The 22,223-nt window shown below is 38.9% G+C and overlaps 1 protein-coding gene across 3 annotated transcripts in view; it reads left to right on the forward strand.

Annotated features, from left to right (window-relative positions):
• Positions 1-22,223, forward strand: part of ift88 (intraflagellar transport 88 homolog) — an 86,915-nt gene that overhangs the window by 24,300 nt on the left and 40,392 nt on the right. For all 3 annotated transcript variants that reach the window (XM_073043694.1, XM_073043692.1, XM_073043695.1), the window contains 5 exons: positions 1,245-1,335; positions 4,756-4,860; positions 5,390-5,492; positions 7,990-8,104; positions 16,738-16,969. In XM_073043694.1, coding sequence (XP_072899795.1) covers positions 1,245-1,335; positions 4,756-4,860; positions 5,390-5,492; positions 7,990-8,104; positions 16,738-16,969 — 646 coding nt within the window. The remainder of the gene's footprint in view (positions 1-1,244; positions 1,336-4,755; positions 4,861-5,389; positions 5,493-7,989; positions 8,105-16,737; positions 16,970-22,223) is intronic.

Consider the following 22,223-nt stretch of genomic DNA (forward strand, 5'->3'; position numbering starts at 1 on the left):
TATATGTTGAGAGGATCGGAGTTGACGACATTGATGAATTTCTATTGTTGTGAGATATTATAAACAGCCCTTTTTTTTCTTTCCTTTTTTCTTTTTATTTTTTCTTTTTCTCTTTTTTCTTTTTTGTTTTTTTCTATTAGCTAATAGATTATTAGATTAGTTTTTTTTGCATAATTTTTTTTATTTTTTTAAATAAATATATATTATGATATACTTAGGTTTGACTTGTTTATTTGTATATTGTATTGTTTATGATTTGGGAATACTCATTTATATTGTAATCATTGCTTATGTATTCTCTTATGTTTAGTTTGAAAGTGTATGTTTGTAATCCCATTATCTATGTATTATTTGATTTTGCTGATATTAATAATAATAATAAAAAGATTGAGAAATAAGGGGGAAAAAAAAGAAAATTAATTAGAGACTGATATCATAGCTGCCGCTTTTTTACTGTTTGTGTGGAATTTGGGTATGTTTCTTTATTGGAAAGCATTTCTTCCTCTTCAGAACTTCCTCTGCATACAATTGGTATAATTCTCAGTGGCTAGGCAGTAAACAGGACAAAGCTGAGTTGATTAAACTTTTTTTACACTCTTTTGGTTAGTAGCATTTTTGCTATTGAATCCCATTCTAGAGACATGAGCTTTCAATTCCAGAACCTAATGCCTCCCTCAGGTCTAATGCCTCAAGTGTAAAGAATAATTATAAACAAAATAACTGTACCAGAGACTAATCTGGTTGAATGTGCATTATTTGATTGTTTTAATTTATTCTGTATTGTATTTTGTGTTCTGAAAAATAAGATGTGTATATATACTTTCCCAATAATGGAATCTAATATTAGGAAAGAAAATGATTTCCATTTATTAATATTATAGAATAAATGCAACATAGGTTTATATGTATATACATATACTTGCTGCTAGAAATTAGGCCAGTGCATTTGACCAGATGCCCATCCTTTTGCTTTCAATTGGTTTGTTTGCAATTTTGCAATGGGTATAATTAATAAAAAATTGCACTTATATTTCTTTCCCTTGGGTTACTTTTATTTAATGACATGGTCTTGAAGATATTTCTGAACACCTGTTTTAAAAACATGTTATAACTGTCAAATATATCAATATAGTTTTGGATGATTTGCTCAAAAAAGTAATAAAAGCAGGACATATTTATTTGTTGGAAATTAATTTCTTATCTTAAAAATTTAATTCTATATTTCTTATATAATCTTTTTCTAGGCTAGAAGAAAAAGTTAAGAATTTGGAAAGGACAGTGAATGAACTGATAGAAGAAAGTTGCATTGCTAATGGGCGTGGTGATCTACAGTTGGTAAGAATCTTGCATGTTAAAATTTTCCACCATAAACAATGTTGATTGGGAGAAAAAGACAAATTGATCATTAAGTTCATGTTTCACATTGATTAGACCTTTTGATCAGAAAAAAAATCATTCCTCTGAAACATAAGGGGAGACAAAAACAAAAAAATGAACAATTCCCCTAATACAGGATGGGACAAAATTCTATATTTCAAGCTGTGAGGTATGTTCTAAGTAATAAATAGAGCAATAGTTCTAGACATAATTTGATATGATTTAGCAGTAAAGATTTGTTTTCTTATTGGAAAGGTATTTAACTCTTTTTTTCAAAGATTCTTGGTCCAAATTCTGCTGTATGAGTTCTGGATATGGAATTGGTTAATGCAATGTATAAAATATTGTATGAGAAACAGTATGCTTTCACACAACATTTCAAACTAGGATCTCGTGTGTTCATTTGGATGTAGAATGTCAAAATTTATCCTAATCAAGATTCTTGAGAGGGCCCTGTTCTATCCCAAGTTACACACACTAAGATGGTGGAGGAACTCAGTAGGCCAGGCAGCATCTATGGAAAAGAGTAAATAGTTGATGTTTCGGGTCAAGACCCTTTATCAGGACTATCCCAAGGTACTTTTTTTCTCTTACGGTAATAGACTTGGAGAATCTCTTATGGTTCTCCTTTACTTTAAAGCTTATCCCATTTCCTCATTTTGCCCTCACTATTCCTTCTTAAGTATACCCGTATAAGACCACAAGACATAGGAGCAGAATTACACCATTCAGTCTATCGAGCCTGGTCCACTATTTGATCACGGCTGATTTATTTTACCTCTCAACATCATTCTCCAAACTTCTCCTAGTAGCCTCTGATACTCTTACTAATCAAGGACCTTCCAACCTCCATTTTGAATACACTCAGTGGCCACTTTATTAGATACCTCCTTGCCTAATAAAGTGGCCACTGGGTGTATGTTTGTGGTCTTCTGCTGTATCCCATCCACTTCAAGGTTGAGTGTCCAGAGATGGTCTTCTGCTCATTTGAATTTCTGCTATCTTCCTGTATGCTTGAACTAGCCTGCCTATTCTCCCCTGACCTCTCTCATTAACGAGGCATTTTCACCCACAGATCAACTCTCTGGATTTTTTTTTGTACTATTCTCTATAATATCTAGACTATTGTGCATAAAAATCCCAGGAGATTAGCAGTTTCTGAGAAACTCAATCCACTCCATCGGATACCAACAATCATTCCACAGTCAAAATCACTGAGATCACATTTCTTCCCCATTCTGATGTTTGGTCTGAACAACAACTGAACCTCTGGACCATGCCTGTGTACCTTTGTGCATTGAGTTGCTACCAGTTGATTGGTTGATGAATTATTTCCTGATTAATGAGCAGGAACCTAATAAACTAATACCTAAAAAAGTTGCCACAGCTTTTATATGCAATGATTTGCTCACCACACCCATCTGTGGCAGTAATTCCACAGATTCACCACCCATTGGCTGAAGAAATTCCTTATTTCTGCTTTAAAGGGACATCCTTCTATTCTGAGGATGTGCTCTCTGATCCTAGACTCCCACTATTTAAAATCTTTTGGTAGGTTTTGATGAGATTCCCCACTCTTCATTCTTATAAAGTCCAGTGAGTACAGGCCCAGAGCCATAAAGTGCTCCTCATACGCTAACCCTTTCAGTCCATGGATCATAAACCTCTGCTGGACCCTTTTCAATGCCAGCAGGTCCTTTCTTAGATCCAAAACTGGTCACAATACTTGAAATATGGTCTGACCAAAGCCTTCTAAGCCTATGCTTTTTATATTCTAGTCTCTCAAAATGAATGCTAACATTTGCCTTCCTTACTACTGATTTCATCTGCAAATTAACCTTTAGGGAATCCTGTACCGTAACTTCCAAGTCACTTTGCATCTCTGATTTCTGAATTTTCTCCCCAACTAGAAGTGTATGGTGATGCATTTTCTACCATAGTGCATCATCATACACTTTCCCAATGCTGTATTCAGCTTGCCACTTCTTTACCTATTCCTCTAATCTGTCCACTTACACACTCTTGGCTTCTACAACTCTACTTGTCCCTTCACGTATCTTTGTATCATCCATAAATTTGGCCACAAAACCATCAATTCTGATTCCAGATCATTAAAAAGTAGCAGACCCATCACTTACCCCCTGCAGAAAGCCACTAGTTACTGGCAGTCAGCCATAAAGGCTCTCGTTATTACCGTACTTTGCCTTCTGCCAGTCATCCAGTATGTTAGTGTGTTTCCTGTAATACCATCGGCTTCTATCTTGTTTAGCATCCTTATGTGAGGCTGTCAGTCATACAGATGGAGAGACTCAGGTTGTTGAGAACCTATTCAATTTAAAAATTTTCGGCTACCTGGGATCCATTTCTTGCCTACTTAGACAAGGCCAGGGGCAGATGAACAATTTCCCCCCCCCAGCTAATCTTTCATGGCCCTCATTTGAGACTTAATGTTTAGCACTTTTGAGCACTCTGTACAACAGGCATCCCTCTAATGTTATATCCTTTTTTTTGCTCATTTTATTTTCACACACGTCTGAGCTTATATGTTCTTGTTGATTTTATTGTATTTTGAAAACGAGTATTAAAAAAAAATCCATCATGAAGGACACGCACTATCCAGGCCATGTGATCTACTCACTTCAAGGTACAGGAGCTCGAAGGTGCATTTTCAACGTTTCCCTTTCCCCCACCAGATTTCTGAACGGTCCACAAACACTATTTTGCAGTCTTTTTGCACTAATTTTTATATATTCTTGTTTATAAATATTGCACTGTACTGCTGTTGCAAAACAACAAATTTCACAACAGTGATAATAAATCTGTTTCGGCCTGAAAAAAAAATACTTCTCCCTGTTGAAGGATTTCAATTGTATGCAATTTTTTCAACACTCAACTGAATTTGGGGAGGGTGGAGAGTGAATGTTTCAGATGGATAGGTAACACAACTGAGGGGATGGAATAGATGGATCAGTAAATACTTTCCTTTGCATAATAATTGGTATGTTTGAACATTTTTCCCATTTACTAGAAGTCTCTATTCTTGAACAATTTCTTTCAGTGCTTTTGCCTCTGTGACATTGAAATTTACACTTAATTATGTTTTTTTTAATGGTTTGCTTGACCCCTTATAAGGCCATTTTGGTTTCTTCCATAAGTCACACCCTCGCTAAGATGCAATGGATTTCATCCTTATGTATTTGCCAGTGTCTCTCTACCTGGTGGATTATGAGTACTTGGATCAGACTGTCCCTTTAATATTTTTTCTTCATTTTAAAAATTTCAGATAAGTCCATATTTTTATAGTACCTAATAAATCTAAACATGTACAAAATCTGTTAGATTTTCAGTTCTTTTACATGTTTGAATTCTTTTATGCAGGCCTTAGAAAAAGCAAAAGAAGCAGGGAGGAAAGAAAGGATGCTGGTGAGACAGAGAGAGCAAACAGTATCAGCAGATCACATCAATCTGGATCTTACTTATTCGGTGAGTTGGATATTGAAAGACTACTATTTTCTTAAGGTGTACTTCAAGATTAAAATCTAACTCTAATTTTAATACACATGGCTTTTTTTTTACCAGAATGAAGGTTTTCTTGTAAATACAAGCATTTAATTAAACATTTAAGAGCATCTTCAATTACTGAAGATATTGATATCTCGGTAACTTCACCCAGATACCTGGAATGTACTATCTTAGAATAGAGTTGAAACTGGGATGTTAATAGCATTTAGTAAGTGTTTAGATTAGGCATAGAGGGCTATGGACCCTTCCATATAATATTTAAATGGTTAGTGTTAGTGTTGCTGAGTTGAGCGTCAGTGTCCTGTTTCCATGCTATATGCTTGTATAATTCTGTCTTCAAAAGGAGTTAAATGAATTTATTTGGTTGTTTAGGAATATACTACTGGAGTTGTAATAAAGTAAGATGCAAAAAAGTACTTTTGAAATTATAATATTTTCACAAGGTATTAAGTTTTCCCATTATATGTGCTTGTGGATATATTTTCTATAGGTTCTTTTCAATTTAGCCAGCCAGTATGCAGCCAATGACATGTACGCAGAAGCATTAAATACCTATCAGGTGATTGTAAAAAACAAGATGTTCAATAATGCAGGTAAGATAATTAAAAAAAAAAAATGTCATTTACTGCATGTCTGTATAAAATGTACACATTAAAAGCTGTGTCATTGTCGTGATGATATGAAACCACAATAACAGTTGGAGAAACTCAATATGAAACAAAACAATCTGATTGCTGTACATCCTAGCTTTCTGGTGGGTTGGTAGGTGGATTGATAGGAGAAGCAAGAGCCAGGTGTCACGTTAGGGTAAGAACTTACAAAATAAAAGCACTCAGTGATAGTGCAATACAGAAATATAGTTAATGAGAAGAGGTGTGTAACAGGAAGAGGCAAAGCATAAATGATAAGAATACAATAATGCAGTATAAAGGGTTAAAGCAACAAGTCTAGCTGCATCACCATGGCAATTACCACTGTGAATAAAGCATGACGAGCCCCCTGTCCCTGACAGCCCGCCTCCTAGGTTCCTAAACAAAGTGGCCAAAGGAGTGGTGGATGCATTGGTTGCATTTTATTCAAAAAAACTGCAAATCTAAAATCTATGGTAAGAAAGTTTCAGAGGGATAAGATGTAAGCATTTGGAAAGATAGGGATTGATTAGAGATAGTCAGCATTGCTTTATGCATGGGCGATCATGTCTCACAAATTTGATTGAGTTATTTTGAAGAAATAACCAAGAAAGGTCGATGAAGGCAGGGTGCTAGACATTGATATGGACATCACTTAGGCCTTTGAAACTGTGCATTGTGATAGCTGCTATGGAACAATAGCTCACATATAATCTAGAGAGAGCTAGCTAATTGGATAGACAATTGACTTGATGATAGGATGCAGAAGGTGATGGTGGAAGTTTGTTTTTCCCAACTGAAAGCATGTGACTTGTAGTACTATTTGTTAACTATATCAATGATTTGGATGACAATGTACAAGGCATGGTTAGTAAGTCTACAGAAAACACTGGTGTTGTTGACAGTGAATGTCATTACAAGGATTTACAGTGGGTTCTTGATCAGCTGGCTAAGTGGGTTGAGGAAAGGCAAATGCGTTTAATTCAATAAGTTTGTGGTCTTGTATTTTTGGAAGATGATAATGGTAGGAGTTTTACTGTGAACAGTTGGGTCCTAGGGAGTATTGCAGAATAGGGGGACATTGGACTACAAGTATATGGCTCCTTGTTATAGGCATGAGGCCATTAAAGCTGGAAGGATTGCAGAGGAGATTTATGAGGAAGCTGCTAGGACTTGAGGGCTGAGTCAATGAAAGAAGATCAGCAGATTGGGAGTGTTTTCTTGGAACATAGGAGAATGACAGGTGGATTTATGGAGATACATCAAATTATGAGGTACAATGTGCAGTTTTTCCCAGTGTTAGGAAATTAAGAGCCAGAAAGTATAGGCTTAAGTTGAGAGATGGGAGATTTAATAGGAACCTGAGGGGCAAATTTTTCAACCAGAAGATGGTGAGTATATGGAATGAGCTGCTAGAGGAAGTGATTGACTCAGCACATTAACAGCCTTTGAAAAGTAGTTTGACAGGTACATAGATAAGAAACGTTTAGAGGGATTTGGACGAGCACGGGCAAAAAGAACTACTTTAAATGTGTACCCTGGTTAGCAAAGACAAGTTGAGCTGAGCAAGCTGTTTCTCTGTTGTATGACTGTATGAAGTGTAATGTGGAAATGTGAAGTTATCACTCTGGTAGGAATTGAAAACTGAAATGTATTTCAGTTATGTGAAACCAATGAACGCTGGTGTCTGGTCACCTCAGATAAAAAGTGCATGGGTTAGCATCGAAGTTCAGTAAACCATTAGTGCGGTCAATAAAACATTGGTCTTTATTACAAACGAGATGTAATACAAAACTAGGGAGATCTTGTTCCCACCAAACAGGGCTTTAAACAAACTATACTTTGGAGTCCTGCAGAAGAGAGAGGTGACTTCTATTGGAGCGAGTTATTTAGTGGGTTTGAAGGAGTAGATTCTGACAATGTTTGGGGAAATTCTAAGACCAACATTTCCTACTGAAATGTACTGCAGGCTTGGGCTAAACTGGATTATACACCAGCCAATGATTTAAAATGTCAGCAGGAAAAATAATTATCCCTGAGGCATCTATCATTGTCATCATATAGAGATGTACCTTTTAATTAAGGAGCACTTTTACCTCTTCTGTAGTCTGTTGTCATCTTTATCTATCTGAGTAATCAAATGCAGATTTTGTCTAATGAGTGAATCAAAACCAAGAATATGTCACCTTAAAATTAAACTTCTTAAAAAAATACAGAAAAGAATTCAAATGAAGAGTATGAAACATAAAGCACTTCCTAGGATATGACAGGTGTAATATTAATTTATATACAATATTTAAAGGATATTGATGAAAGCATTAATTCAAAAGAGCTGCCCTTCTTAGTAAAACTGTAATAATGAAATTGACTTCTCCTTTTATAAAAATTCAAAAGATTAAGTATTTTAGTATGTGCCAGTGGAATTTTATTATCTCTTCTAATTTATAAAATTTTCTGATAGGTCGGCTGAAGGTAAATATGGCAAATATTTACTTCAAACAAAGGAATTATCCTAAGGCAATAAAATTTTATCGAATGGCACTGGATCAGATATCAAGTTCCCACAAGGAGATGAGGTGTGTACGAGTGAAACTAAAATGTTGAAGCAGTTCTTTACCTAACTGCCTGGCAACCCATATGTAAAGATTGACTATTTGCTTTGTCCAATTTTTCCTGAACCAGGAAATGTTGACTTGATTTCTCTTTGTGGTTCACTGTCAGAATTTTGACTGATAACCCCTCTGTGAAGTATTGGATGCTGACACCCTTGTTCCTCAGCTTAACTATACTGGTCGATTTCCTACCTTTTATACCTTCTACTTTGCAAAACGTATCCCAAAACATATACAGATCTTGTTATCCTAAGACATGCTCTCACAGCACCCCAGGTTATGTTAACCTTCACTGGCTTTTCTTCCTTGAACAATTCTAATTCATTCTTCCCAGCAGTCAGAAATTTTCTTCTTAAGTACTTTTCTATTTCTCACTTCTGACCAAAGTTTAATTTGCTTTCTAATGCCTCCTCCTTAGCTCATCATCCATTTAGGAGCAATTTAGGAGGCAATACTGGAAATGTTTCTACTTCAAGTACGCTATAAGAATGCAAATTTTCATAAAATGGGAATCCTGACCTATGATTTATATAAATCATATAGTTAGGTAGCGTGGAATAGAGGTTGATACAAGAAAATAATTTATTTTATTGTCTCTCATTTTCAGCCAATGCACTTAGATGCCTATAGTGAAGTGAAATTTGTTTTTATATATGCTGACAACTGAAGTAAAGACATATAAATGCTACAATTAATGAAATATCAAGCCTTTATTTCATTATTTAATTGAATGTAGAACTTAGTTAAACAAAGTTCGAAGTAAATTTATTATCAAAGTACTTGTATGACACCATATACAACCCTGAGATTTGTTTTCTTGCGGGCATACAATGGAAATCCAAGAAAGACAGTAGAATTAATGAAAGACTACACCCAACAGGATGGACAAACAACCAAGATGCAAAAGATAACAAACTCTGCAAATGCAAAATTTAAAAAATAGTAATAATAATAAAAAATAAGCAATAAATATCGAGATCATGAGATAAATGTTCTCAAATGTTCTTGAAAATGAGCCAATAGTTTGTGCTGGGCTCAGTATGTGGTGGAACAGTTCAGTGATGGGGCAAGTGAAGTTGAGAGGAATTATCCCCTCTGGTTCAAGAGCCTGATGGTTGCGGGGTAATGACTATTTCTGAACTTGGTGGTGTGGATCCTGAGGCTCATGTACCTACTTCCTTAAGGCAACGGCGAGACGAGAGCATGGCCTAGGTGGTGTGGGTCCGTGATGGATACTGCCTTCTTGTGACAGTGCTCCATGTAGATATCCTCAATTGTGGGGAGGATTTTTAACCATGATGAAATGGGCTGTATCCACTTTTTGTAGGATTTTCCTTTCAAGAGCTATGAAAGTATATGCCAATATACTTTCCACCACTCATCTCAAAGTTCAAGTTCAAAATGAATTTTATTTATATGTCATCATATAGAACCCTGAGATTTATTTTCTTGTGGACATACTCAGCAAATCTATAAGATGTAACTATTACAGGATCGATGAAAGATCAGCCATAGTGCAGAAGACATCAAACTGCAAATGCAAATATAAATACAGTAAAGAGCAATAAATAATGCAACCATGAGATAATGAGGTAAAGAGTACTTGAAAGTGAGATTATTGGTTGTGTGAATATTTCAATGATGGGTTAATAGTTTGTGCTGGACTCAGTATGTGGTGGAACAGTTCAGTGATGGGGCAAGTGAAGTTGAGTGAAATTATCCCCTTTTGTTCAAGAGCCTGATGGTTGAGGGGTAGTAACTGTTCTTGAACCTGGCAGTGCGAGTCCTGAGGCTCTTGTGCATTCTACTTGATGGCAGCAAGAAGAGAGCATGACCTGGGTGGTGGGGATCCCTGATGATGGATGCTGCTTTCCTACAATGTTTCATGTAGGTGTGCTCAATGGTGGTGAGGGCTTTAGCCATGATGTACTGGGCCAAATCCACTGCCTTTTGTAGGATTTTCTATTCATAGGGATTGGTATTTCCATATCAGGCTATGATGCAGCCAGTCAGTACACTCTCCACTACACATCTATAGAAGTTTGTCAAAGTTTTACATGTCTTACCAAATATCTGCAAACTCCTAAGGCTCATGGACATTTTGATTTCTTCCTCCTGAAGTCAGTAATCAGCACTTTGGTTTTGCTGACATTGAGTGAGAGGTGGTTATTGTGGCACCACTTAGCCAGATTTTCAATCTCCTTCCTATATGGTGTACATATGACCTAGGATATGCAGTGGTTGCGAACAAGAGATTTTTATTTATTATGTTAATTTCAGAGTCAGAATGTATGGCTCTGTTTATAAAATTAGGATGCTAGATTTTCTGCTGGAATTGTTTGAAGTTAGTATTCAAAGGTCTTAGAATATTCAATTTGCAGATAGTACTTTTTGCAAAAACACATCGAAAACATAGAACATAGAAAACCTACATGACAATACAGGCCCTTTGGCCCACAAAGTTGTGCCAAACATGTCCCTACCTTAGAAATTACTAAGCTTACCTATAGCCCTCTATTTTTCTAAGCTCCACGTACCTATCCAAAAGTCTCTTAAAAGACCCTATCGTATCCATCTCCACCACGTTGCTGGCAGCCCATTCCACGCACTCAGCATACTCTGCGTTTAATTAAAAAAAACACTTACCCCTGACAACTCCTCTGTACCTACTCCCCAGCACCTTAAACCTGTGTCCTCTTGTGGCAATCATTTCAGCCATGGGAAAAAGCCTCTGACTACCCACACGATCAATGCCTCTCATCATCTTATACACCTCTGTCAGGTCACCTCTCATCCTCTGTCGCTCCAAGGAGAAAAGGCTGAGTTCACTCAACCTGTTCTCATAAGGCATGCTCCCCAATCCAGGCAACATCCTTGTAAATATCCTCTGCACCCTTTCTATGGCTCCCACATCCTTCCTGTAGGGAGGCGACCAGAACTGAGTACTGTACTCCTAGTGCGGTCTGACCAGGGTCTTATATAGCTGAAACATTACCTGTCGGCTCCTAAATTCAATTCCACGATTGATGAAGCCAATACACTGTACGCCTTCTTAACCACAGAGTCAACCTGCTCAGCTGCTTTGAACATTCTATGGACTCGGACCCCAAGATCCCTCTGATCCTCCACACTGCCAAGAGTCTTACCATTAATACTATAATCTGCCATCATATTTGAACTACCAAAGTGAACTACCTCACACTTATCTGGGTTGAACTCCATCTGCCATTTCTCAGCCCAGTCAATGGCTATCAATGTCCTGCTGTAACCTCCACTCTATCCACAACATTTCCAACCTTTGTGTCATCAGCAAACTTCTAACCCATCCCTCCACTTCCTCATCCAGGTCATTTATAAAAATCACGAAGAGTAAGGGTCCCAGAACAGATCCCTGAGGCACTCCACTGGTGACCGACCTCCATGCAGAATACAACCCATCTATATCCACTCTTTGCCTTCTGTGGGCAAGCCAGTTCTGGATCCACAAAGCAATGTCCCCCTGGATCCCATGCCTCCTTACTTTCTCAATAAGCCTAGCATGGGGTACCTTATCAAATGCTTTGCTGAAATCCATATACACTACATCTACTGCTCTTCCTTCATCAATGAGTTTAGTCACATCCTCAAAAAATTCAATCAGGCTCATACGGCATGACCTGCCCTTGACAAAGCCAAGCTGACTATCCTAATCATATTATACCTCTCCAAATGTTCATAAATCCTGCCTCTCAGGATCTTCTCCATCAACTTACCAACCACCAAGGTAAGACTCACTGGTCTATAGTTTCCTGGACTATCTCTACTCCCTGTCTTGAATAAGGGAACAACATCTTCAACCCTCCAATCCTCCGGAACCTCTCCTGTCCCCATTGATGATGCAAAGGTCATCACCAGAGGCTTAGCAATCTCCTTCCTCGCCTCCCACAGTAGCCTGGGGTACATCTCATCTAGTCCCGGTGACTTATCCAACTTGATGCTTTCCAAAAGCTCCAGCACATCCTCTTTCTTAAAATCTACATGCTCAAGCTTTTCAGTCTGCTGAAAGTCATCACTACAATCACCAAGATCCCTTTCCATAGTGAATACTGAAGTAAAGTATTCATTAAGTACCTCTGCTGTTTCCTCCGGTTCCATACACACTTTCCCACTGTCACACTTGATAGTTCCTATTCAAGTGCAACCCGTCCTTTTTGTACAGGTCACACCTGCCCCAAAAGAGGTTCCAATGATCCAGAAATCTGAATCCCTGCCCGCTGCTCCAATCCCTCAGCCACACATCTATCCTCCACCTCATTCTATTCCTATTCTCACTGTCGCGTGGCACAGGCAGTAATCCCAAGGTTACTACCTTTGCGGTCCTGCTTCTCCACTTCCTTCCTAACTCCCTGTAGTCTTTTTTCAGGACCTCTTCCCTTTTCTTAACTATGTCATTGGTACCAATATGTACCATGACCTCTGGCTGTTCTCCCTCCTACCGTGGGATATCTTGGACACGATCCAAAATATCCTGGACTTTGGCACCTAGGAGGCAAACTACCATCCGAGATTTTTTCCTGCGTCCACAGAATCGCCTGTCTGACTCCCTAACTATCAAGTCCCTTATCACTACTGCCATCCTTTTCCTTTCCCTACCCTTCTGAGCTACAGGGCCGGACTCTGTGCCAGAAGCACGGCCACTGTCGCTTGCCCCAGGTAGGCTGTCCCCCCTAACAGTACTCAAACAGGAGTATTTATTGTCAAGGGGTACAGCCACAGGGTTACTCTCTAGTACCTGACTCTTTCCCTTCCTTTTCCTGACCATGATCCACTTGTCTGTCTCCCATGGTCCTGGTGTGACCACCTGCCTGTAACACCTTTCTATCACCTCCTCGCTCTCCCTGACCAGACGAAGGTCATCGATCCTCATCTCCAGTTCCCTAACTCGGTCCCTCAGGAGCTGCAGCTTGACACACCGGGTGCAGATATGGCCATCCGGGAGGCTGGGAGACTCAAGGACATCCCACATCTGACACCGAGCACAGAAAACTGGTCTCTGTCTCTGACACACACACACAAAGAATTAATTCCAGCATGAACAGTCTGGTTGTTTGACTGAGTAACATCAATGCTTTTCTGGAGCCAGCATTAGACACTAAGATTCTGCAGGACTGAAGAGCTTAGGGGCTATTTCATTTCTTCTATTGCAATGCTAAATTTTCCTTGAGAAGCTACTGGCATTTTGAGCTGTTGTAGTCCGTGTATTAAAAATTTCAGGAATTTGTCCCTGCTTTTGAGAATTGAATTGTGATATACTGTATGTCCAATTTAGTATGGTGTGTGACTTGGAGGGGAGCTTGGAGGAGATATCCTATTCTCCTGTTGTCATAAGTGTTTGGGTGGTGATGTATTGAGGCCCTAATAAAGAAAAAGAAGTGCATATCAGGTATAGGCAGTTAGGATTGCTTGAAGAATATAAGAAATGAAAGAGAACATTTGAGAGAGAACTCAGGAGGACAAAAAGGACAAGAGGTTGGTTTGGCAGACAAGGTGGAAAAGAATCCCAAGGGCCACACAAAGTGGCTGCTTTGTTAGGTGCATTAACCTGTACACCAGTTTGTTAATGTAAATATCTACATAGTCAGCAGGTCATAAAAGCATGTAGACATGGTTAAGTTCATTATTGTTGAGATCAAACATCAGAATGGGGAAGGAATGTGATCTAAGTGACTTTAACTGTGGAGTGATTGTTGGTGCCAGACAGGGCAGTTTGAGTATCTCGGAAACTGCTGATCTCCAGAGATATTTATGCATAACAGTCTCTAGAGTTTACAGAGAATGGTGTGAAAAGCAAAAAACATCCAATGAGTAGCAGTTTTGCGGGCAAAGATACCTTGTCAGTCAGAGGAGAATGGCCTGACTGGTTCAAGCTGATAGGAAAGTGGGAGTAACTCAAATAACCATGGGTTACATCAGGATGGGGCAGAAGAGTATCTCTGAATGCACAACATGTTGAACCTTGAAGTGGATGAGCTACAGGAAGTACCTAATAAAGTGGCTACTGAGTGTATAGCTATATTAATAGCAAAAGGATAGCTCTTAAAGATCTGTGTAGTCATCTATGCATGGAGCTGAAAGAGATGGGGGATATTTTAAGAGTTTTTTGCATCTGTATTTACTTGAGAGATGGGCACAGAGTCTATAGAACTAAGAAAAATAGAATAGTGTGGTCATGGACCAATTCTGGATTACAGAAGAGGAAGTTGTCTTGAGACAAATTTGGGTAGATAAATCCCCATGCCTGCAAGGTGTTTCATTGGAACTTGTGAAAAGCTAGTGCAGAAATTAAAGGGACACTGTCAGAGGTATTTAATATGTCCTTAGCCACAGGTGAGGTGCTGGAAGATTGGAGGGTAGCTAATGATGTTCAGTTGTTCAAGAAAGTCTCTAAGAATAAGCTGGGAAATTCTAGACTGGTGACCTGACATCCAGAATGGGTAAATTACTGGAAATTATGCTAAGCACTGGCTTGTATAAGTATTTGGATAGAAAGAGACTGATTATTGATAGTGAATATGGCTTTGTGTGTGGTAGCTCATGTCTAACAAATCTTATGGAGTTCTAACAAGAAAATTGAAGAAGGGAAGGCATTGAATGTTGTCTAAATAGACTTCACCAAGGCCTTTGACCAAGCCCTGCATGGCAGGCTGGTGCAGAAGGTTAAATGGTTTGACATTCAGGATGAAATAGTCAATTGGATTCAATGTTGCCTTGGGGTAAGAAGGCAGAGAGTGGTAGTTGATGGTTGTCTCTCTGATTATCATCTATATTAATGATTTAGATGATAATGCAATAGACTAGATTAACAAATTTGCAGATGACACCAAGCTTGGGGGTGTAGAGGGAAACAAGGAAGGCTACCAAAGCTTGCAAAGTGATCTGGACCAGCTGGGAAAATGGGCTGAAAATAGCAAATGGAATTCATTGCCACAGACAGTTGTGGAGACCAAGTCATTGGTTATATTTAAAGTAGAGTTTGATAAGTTCTAGTTTAGTAAGAACATACAATGGAGAAGGCAGGAGCGGGTTGAGAGGGAAAGGAAACTAGTCATGATCAAATGGTGGAGCAGACTCGATGGGCTGAATGGACTAATTCTGATCCTTTGTCTTATGGCAATTATAATTTGCAGAACTAGGACCCAGTCTAAATCATTGAATGCAAGAGTGATGAGTAAATGATTCATGCTAGTTCAGGAGCAGCAATCTTTGGGCTCACTCAGTTTGGTGTATACAATGTGGAACACTGGCCAGGAGTACATTAGAATACTAAAATCTACAGAAAGGAAAGACAAGATTTTAGCAGAACACATCAGAGTTGTGCAACACACAATGGAAGTTGGTGGTTATTCTACAAATATTTTTTGGAAAGCATTCCTAGGAATCTGAAATGATACCCCAGATGCAAACAGGAGATTTGGTTCTGCTGATTGTGTGGAAAAGGATGCTTTCAGTGGCAAGAAAAGACTTCTCTGAAGGAGACCATAGGTGATTGCCTCGTTCTTCCCAATAATTGAATGAAACTTCATCTAGTGATGATGAACAGCTGAAAACTTAAAAGCAGTGATTAAGTCAAGGGAGCTTCCTTAATGCTATGTTACCTGATTGCTAGTTCAAACAACAAATATAATTTAATGTCAGGTACAAACTTTTAGCTAATTACAGTCGGCCCTCCTTATCCACGGGTTCCGCATGCGCGGATTCAACCAACCGCGTTTGGGAAAACCTGGAAGCTCTCTGTCTAGCACTTGCTGTTTGAGCACGTACAGACTTTTTTTTTCTTGTCATTATTCCCTAAACAATACAGTATAACAACTATTTACATAGTATTTACATTGTACTAGGTATAATAAGTAATCTAGTATATGGGAGGATGTGCATAGGTTAACGTGAATCAAGAATTGAAAAGAAAACCCGAAGTTCTCTAAGTCGGAACAGGTACATCCGGTATTATTTAACGTCAGTTAGTCAAATGTCTGTCTTAGTATATAGTATATATTTTACCTTTCTATGCATATAAAATGTATGTATTTAAGAAACGTATGTATTTCAATAATTAAACCATTGCATTGCTTAGTAATAATTGTAGCTTTCATCGGGGTAGGGCCTTTCATATGCTCCATTATTCTCACTTTATCCTTTAAAATTGTTCCGATCATTGACTGACTAGCCTAACGCTTTTCCAATGACCAATGATGTTTCACCTCTTTCCGATCGCTTTATTATTTCCACTTTATTTTCAATTGTGATAATTTCCCAGAACAGAAACATTGTGGGTGGCGGGTCCTGAGTTCTGCCGGGTCCTTTTTTTTAATCCACCGCACTGAGACAGGTTAAATAAGCTTCAGTGCTCCGCCAGGTCCTAAAGTCCACCGACTTGAGATGCCACGTTTTTTGGTATCCGTGGATAAGGAGGGCCGACTGTACAGGATTTTATTTTATTTAGTAACATTTTTAAGCTCCTGCAGGTTAGAATATGCAATACTGAATGGTAATTTAATATTGATTGTTACTTATTCATAATTAATATGTTTCTACGTATTACAATATTTCTTTTTGAACAGGATTAAAATAATGCAGAACATTGGTGTCGTTTTTGTCAAAATGGGACAGTACTCTGATGCAATTACGTCCTTTGAACATATTGTGAGTGAAAGCCCAAACTTAAAAACCAGCTTTAACCTGATTCTGTGCTACTTTGCCATTGGTGATCGTGAAAAGATGAAGAAAGCATTCCAGAAGCTGATAATGGTCCCACTTGGTATTGATGAAGATGACAAATACATTCCACCAAATGTAAGTACGTTAAGTATTAAGTGATAATAAGGTTTTGAATGTGTGCTGATTATCTGGATAAACTGAGCAGGATTGCATTGCAAAATATCAAAATTATTATGAATGTAAAAAATGGAAATAATGCCTTTTCATGGATTATCATTCAAGATCTGTGGGCTAAATTGGATATTTGGCCCTACTTTTAAGTAGGATTGCTGTGGTAGCAATAAATAATATTTGCTGATATCTGTAAAGCTATTAATCTGTGTATTGGAGTGAGTGAAATGTTATTGTTTCATTTTCAAAAGTTTCATTTTGCAATTTTCAATGTTTTGTAAATGTTTTGTCAAAATATTTTTGATATCACTTTAGAGAAATTACATAGGCTCTACTAATCATTTATTTGTATTTTATTCATGTTCACAGTCTACTCTGGATAACTCAATCACTTTTTAATTCAAATTCTCCAATACTTACTCTTTAGTTAGGGTTTTATAGTTATATAATAATTACTCTATAGTTAGGGAGTCAGACAGGCGGTTCTGTGGATGCAGGAAAGAAACACGGGTGGTAGTTTTCCTCCCAGGTGCCAGGGTCTGGGATGTTTCTGATCGCGTCCATGATATCCTGAAGTGTGAAGGAGAACAGCCAGAGGTCGTGGTACATATTGGTACCAACAACATAGGTTGGAAAGGGAGGAGGTCATGAAAACAGACTACAGGGAGTTAGGAAGGAAGTTGAGAAGCAGGACCTCAAAGGTAGTAATCTCAGAATTATTGCCTGTGCCACGTGACAGTGAGTATAGGAATAGAATGAGGTGGAGGATAAATGTGTGGCTGAGGGATTGGAGCGGGGGCAGGGATTCAGATTTCTGGATCATTGGGACCTCTTTAGGGGCAGGTGTGACCTGTGCAAAAAGAATGGGTTGCACTTGAATCCCAGGGGGACCAATATCCTGGCAGGGAACTTTGCTTAAGGCTACTAGGGAGTGTTTAAACTAGAATTGCTGGGGGGTGGGAACTGAACTGAAGAGACGGAGGAAGAGGCAGTTGGCTCACAAATAGAGAAAGCTCGTAGGCTTTAGATATTTCAGGAAGGACAGGGAGGGAGGCAAAAGAGGTGGGGGCGGAGCACTGCTGATCAGAGATAATGTCACGTCTGCAGAAAAGGAGGAAGTCATGGAGGGATTGTCTACGGAGTGTCTGTGGGTGGAAGTTAGGAACAGGAAGGGGTCAATAACTCTACTGGGTGTTTTTTTTTATAGACCACCCAATAGAAACAGGGACATCAAAGAGCAGATAGAAAGACATATTCTGGAAAGGTGTAATAATAAGTGTGATTGCATTGGGAGATTTTAATTTCCCAATTTTGATTGGCACTTACCAAGAGCAAGGAGCTTAGATGGGGTGGAGTTTATTAGGTGTGTTTAGGAAGGTTTCTTGACACAATATGTAGATAAGCCTACAAGAGGAGAGGCTGTACTTGATATGGTATTGGGAAATGAACCTGGTCAGGTGTCAGGTCTGTCAGTGGTAGAACATTTTGGAGATGGTGATCACAATTCTATCTCCTTTACCATAGCATTGGAGAAGGATAGGAACAGACAAGTTAGGAAAGCGTTTAATTGGAGTAAGGGGAAATATGAGGATATCAGGCAGGAACTTGGAAGCATAAATTGGGAACAGATGTTCTTAGGAAAATGTACAGCAGAAAAGTGGCAAATGTTCAGGGAATATTTGTGTGGAGTTCTGCATTGGTATATTCCAATAAGACAGGGAAAGGATGGTAGGGTACAGGAACCATGGTGTACAAAGGTTGTTGTAAATCTTGTCAAGAAGAAAAGGAAAGCTTACAAAAGGTTCAAAAAACTAGGTAATGATCAAGATCTAGAAGGCTAGGAGGAAGAAGTTTAAGAATGAAATTAGAAGAGCCAGAAGGGGCCGTGAGAAGGCCTTGGTGGGCAGGATTAAGGAAAACCCCCAGGGCATTCTACAGGTATGTGAAGAGCAAGAGGATAAGACATGAGAGAACGGGACCAATCAAGTGTGACAGTGGAAAAGTGTATATGGAACCGGAGGAGATAGCAGAGGTACTAAATGAATACTTTGCTTCAGTATTCACTATGGAAATGGATCTTAACGATTGTAGGGATGACTTACAGTGGACTTGAAAGCTTGAGCATATAGATATTAAGAAAGAGGATGTGCTGGAGCTTTTGGAAAGCATCAAGTTGGATAAGTCACCAGGACTAGATGAGATGTACTCCAGGCTACTGTGGGAGGCGAGGGAGGAGATTGCTGAGCCTCTGGTGATAATCTTTCCATCATTGGGGATGGGAGAGGTTCCGGAGTATCGGAGGGTTGTGGATGTTGTTCCCTTATTCAAGAAAGGGAGTAAAGATAACCCAGGAAATTATAGACCAGTGAGTCTTACTTCAGTGGTTGGTAAGTTGATGGAGAAGATCCTGAGAGACAGGATTTATGAACATTTGGAGAGTCATAGTATGATTAGGAATAGTCAGCATGGCTTTGTCAAAGGCAGGCCGTGCCTTATGAGCCAGATTGAATTTTTTGAGGATGTGACTAAACACATTATGAAGGTAGAGCAATAGATGTAGTGTATATAGATTTCAGCAAGGCATTTGATAAGGTGCCCCCATGCAAGGCTTATGGAGAAAGTAAGGAGGCATGGGATCCAAGGGGACATTGCTTTGTGGATCCAGAATTGGCTTGCCTACAGAAGGCAAAGAGTGGTTGTAGACAGGTCATATTCTGCATGGAGGTCGGAATAGTGGAGGGATGGGTTAGTAAATTTGCTGATGACACAAAGGTTGGGGGTGCTTTGGATAGTGTGGAGGGCTGTCAGAGGTTACAGTGGGACAGTGATAGGATACAAAACTGGGCTGAGAAGTGGCAGATGGAGTTCGACCCAGATAAGTGTGAGGTGGCTCATTTTGATAGCTCAAATATGATGGCAGAATATAGTATTAATGGTAAGACTCTTGGCAGTGTGGAGGATCAGAGGGATCTTACGGTCCGAATCCATAGAGCGCTCAAAGCAGCTGCCCAGGTTGACTGTGTGGTTAAGAAGGCATACGGTGCATTGGCCTTCATCAACCGTGGGATCGAGTTTAGGAGCTGAGAGGTAATGTTACAGCTATATAGGACCCTGCTCAGACTCCACTTGGAGTACTGTGCTCAGTTCTGGTCGCCTCACTAGAGGAAGGATGTGGAAACCATAGAAAGGGTACAGAGGAGATTTACAAGGATGTTGCCTGGATTGGGAAGCATGTCTTATGAGAATAGGTTGAGCGAACTCAGCCTTTTCTCCTTGGAGTGACGGAGGATGAGAGGTGACTTGATAGAGGTGTATAAGATGATGAGAGGCATTGATCATGTGGATAGTCAGAGCCTTTTTCCCAGAGCTGAAGTGGCTAACACGAGAGGGCACAGTTTTAAGGTGCTTAGAAATAGGTGCTGAGGAGATGTCAGGGGTCAGTTTTTTACATAGAGAGTGGTGAGTGTGTGGAACGGTGATGGAGGTGCTGGCGACGGTGGTGGAGGTGGATATGATAGGGTCTTTAAGAGATTCCCGGATAGGTACATGGAGCTTAGAAAAATAGAGGGCTATGGGTAACCGCAGGTAATTTCTAAAGTAAGGACATATTTGGCACAGCTTTATAGGCCAAAAGTCCTGTATTGTGCTGTAGGCTTTATACGTTTCTAATTAGACAAGACAAATTAACAGAGGATCACACACAAAATGCTGGAGGAGCTCAACAGACCAGGCAGCATATATGGAATAGAGTAAGTAGTCGATGTTTCAAGCAGAGACCCTTCATCAGGATATTAGTTTTTAATAATGGAGAAATAATTTAAATAAAGCAACTGCATGCATATTATTCCTAATATAAAACCAAAATGTTATAGCTTTGCTAATAACATCAGGCTGAGGTTTGCATTAGAAAGTAGCCCTCCATGCCCTATTCTACTGTGTTCAATTGGTAAAAGATCAGAACAAATCAAGAATGTTGCTCTTTCTGTTCCGCGTTCTATCTGAATTCCTCATCTACATTGTCCCTGCAAGTGGTATAGAGGGTGGGGGGAGGGGGAGGGCACAAGAGCTCTAATAGAGTAGGTTCTGTTCAAAATCGACATTGTGCTTTGTACGGTTGAATGTTCCTGTCTTTCTAAAGCAGGAAATTTGCAGCTGTGGGTGATGCAGTGGGATATTTGCTGATATTTGAGAGAGTTGGATGTACTCTGAAACTAGAGGACAAATGGTAATGAGTGATTTCAAATTGAAGTTACCGACTTTGGAAGTCAAGCTATGGAGGCTTTTGGCGTCTACATACATGATTAAATGCTGCCAAGCAGTTGTTTGGATTAATTAGGTCCCCTCTGAGACCCCATGCCTTTTCTTAAACAGCTGCTTAAGTGCATTTGTTTCATAGGTCAATTGTATTTATGTTACAGGAAAAGCCCTTACAGCACTTGCATCTTAAATTTTGAGTTCTGTGAATGCTACTAAGTTTAGAATTATTGACTGATTTTAATCTTGAACCTTTGAATGCATGCACTTTATCATTGTAGTATCAATTTATAACTTAAATAATAAAGAAAAGGGAGTGAGCATATTTATTTACCTAAATTTTTCTTTTGTTCATTGTTTACTCATGTCCCTTAGATCCAACATGAGATGACAGATCATAATGCTTATTTTCTTTTCCTAATTCAGTGCTGTTGATGCAGAACATCTAGTCATTCAATTTTCAAAACCCATATATTTTCTTAAGGTGCTTAATAAATAGGCAGTGAGATTTGGATGTATTAGAGGAAATATTAGAGAATGAGTTATTTGTCTGGTCTGATCAGTATGAAGCCTATTCTAAGACTATTTTATTAGCAGATATTTCTCCTATACCTCTCTTTTCCCTCAAGAGATGTAGTTCATTCATTTGACATTCTATCTGTTCCTATTCTTGTTTCGATTGTTCCTTCCTATTCTAGTTTGCATAGTTTCCTATGTTATTTTATTCTTCACTGTAAAAGCATTTACCCAGAAATTCATTCCCTGTCAACTAAATGCACTAACAGCTGTACATTCCACTCCAACTCCAAATTCAGTTCCTTTAACTTCAATGAAACTGAATTTTAGAAGCAGTTTAGAAAGCACGTGTGCTGCTCTATAGCCCGACATACACAAGTAAATGTATTTTTCATAACTATTGTCTGGTTTCTCTGTTAGTCGCCAATTTAGTAAATCTTGGCACATT

The sequence above is a fragment of the Hemitrygon akajei genome, chromosome 4, assembly GCF_048418815.1.
Source record: "Hemitrygon akajei chromosome 4, sHemAka1.3, whole genome shotgun sequence".
NCBI lineage: Eukaryota > Metazoa > Chordata > Chondrichthyes > Myliobatiformes > Dasyatidae > Hemitrygon > Hemitrygon akajei.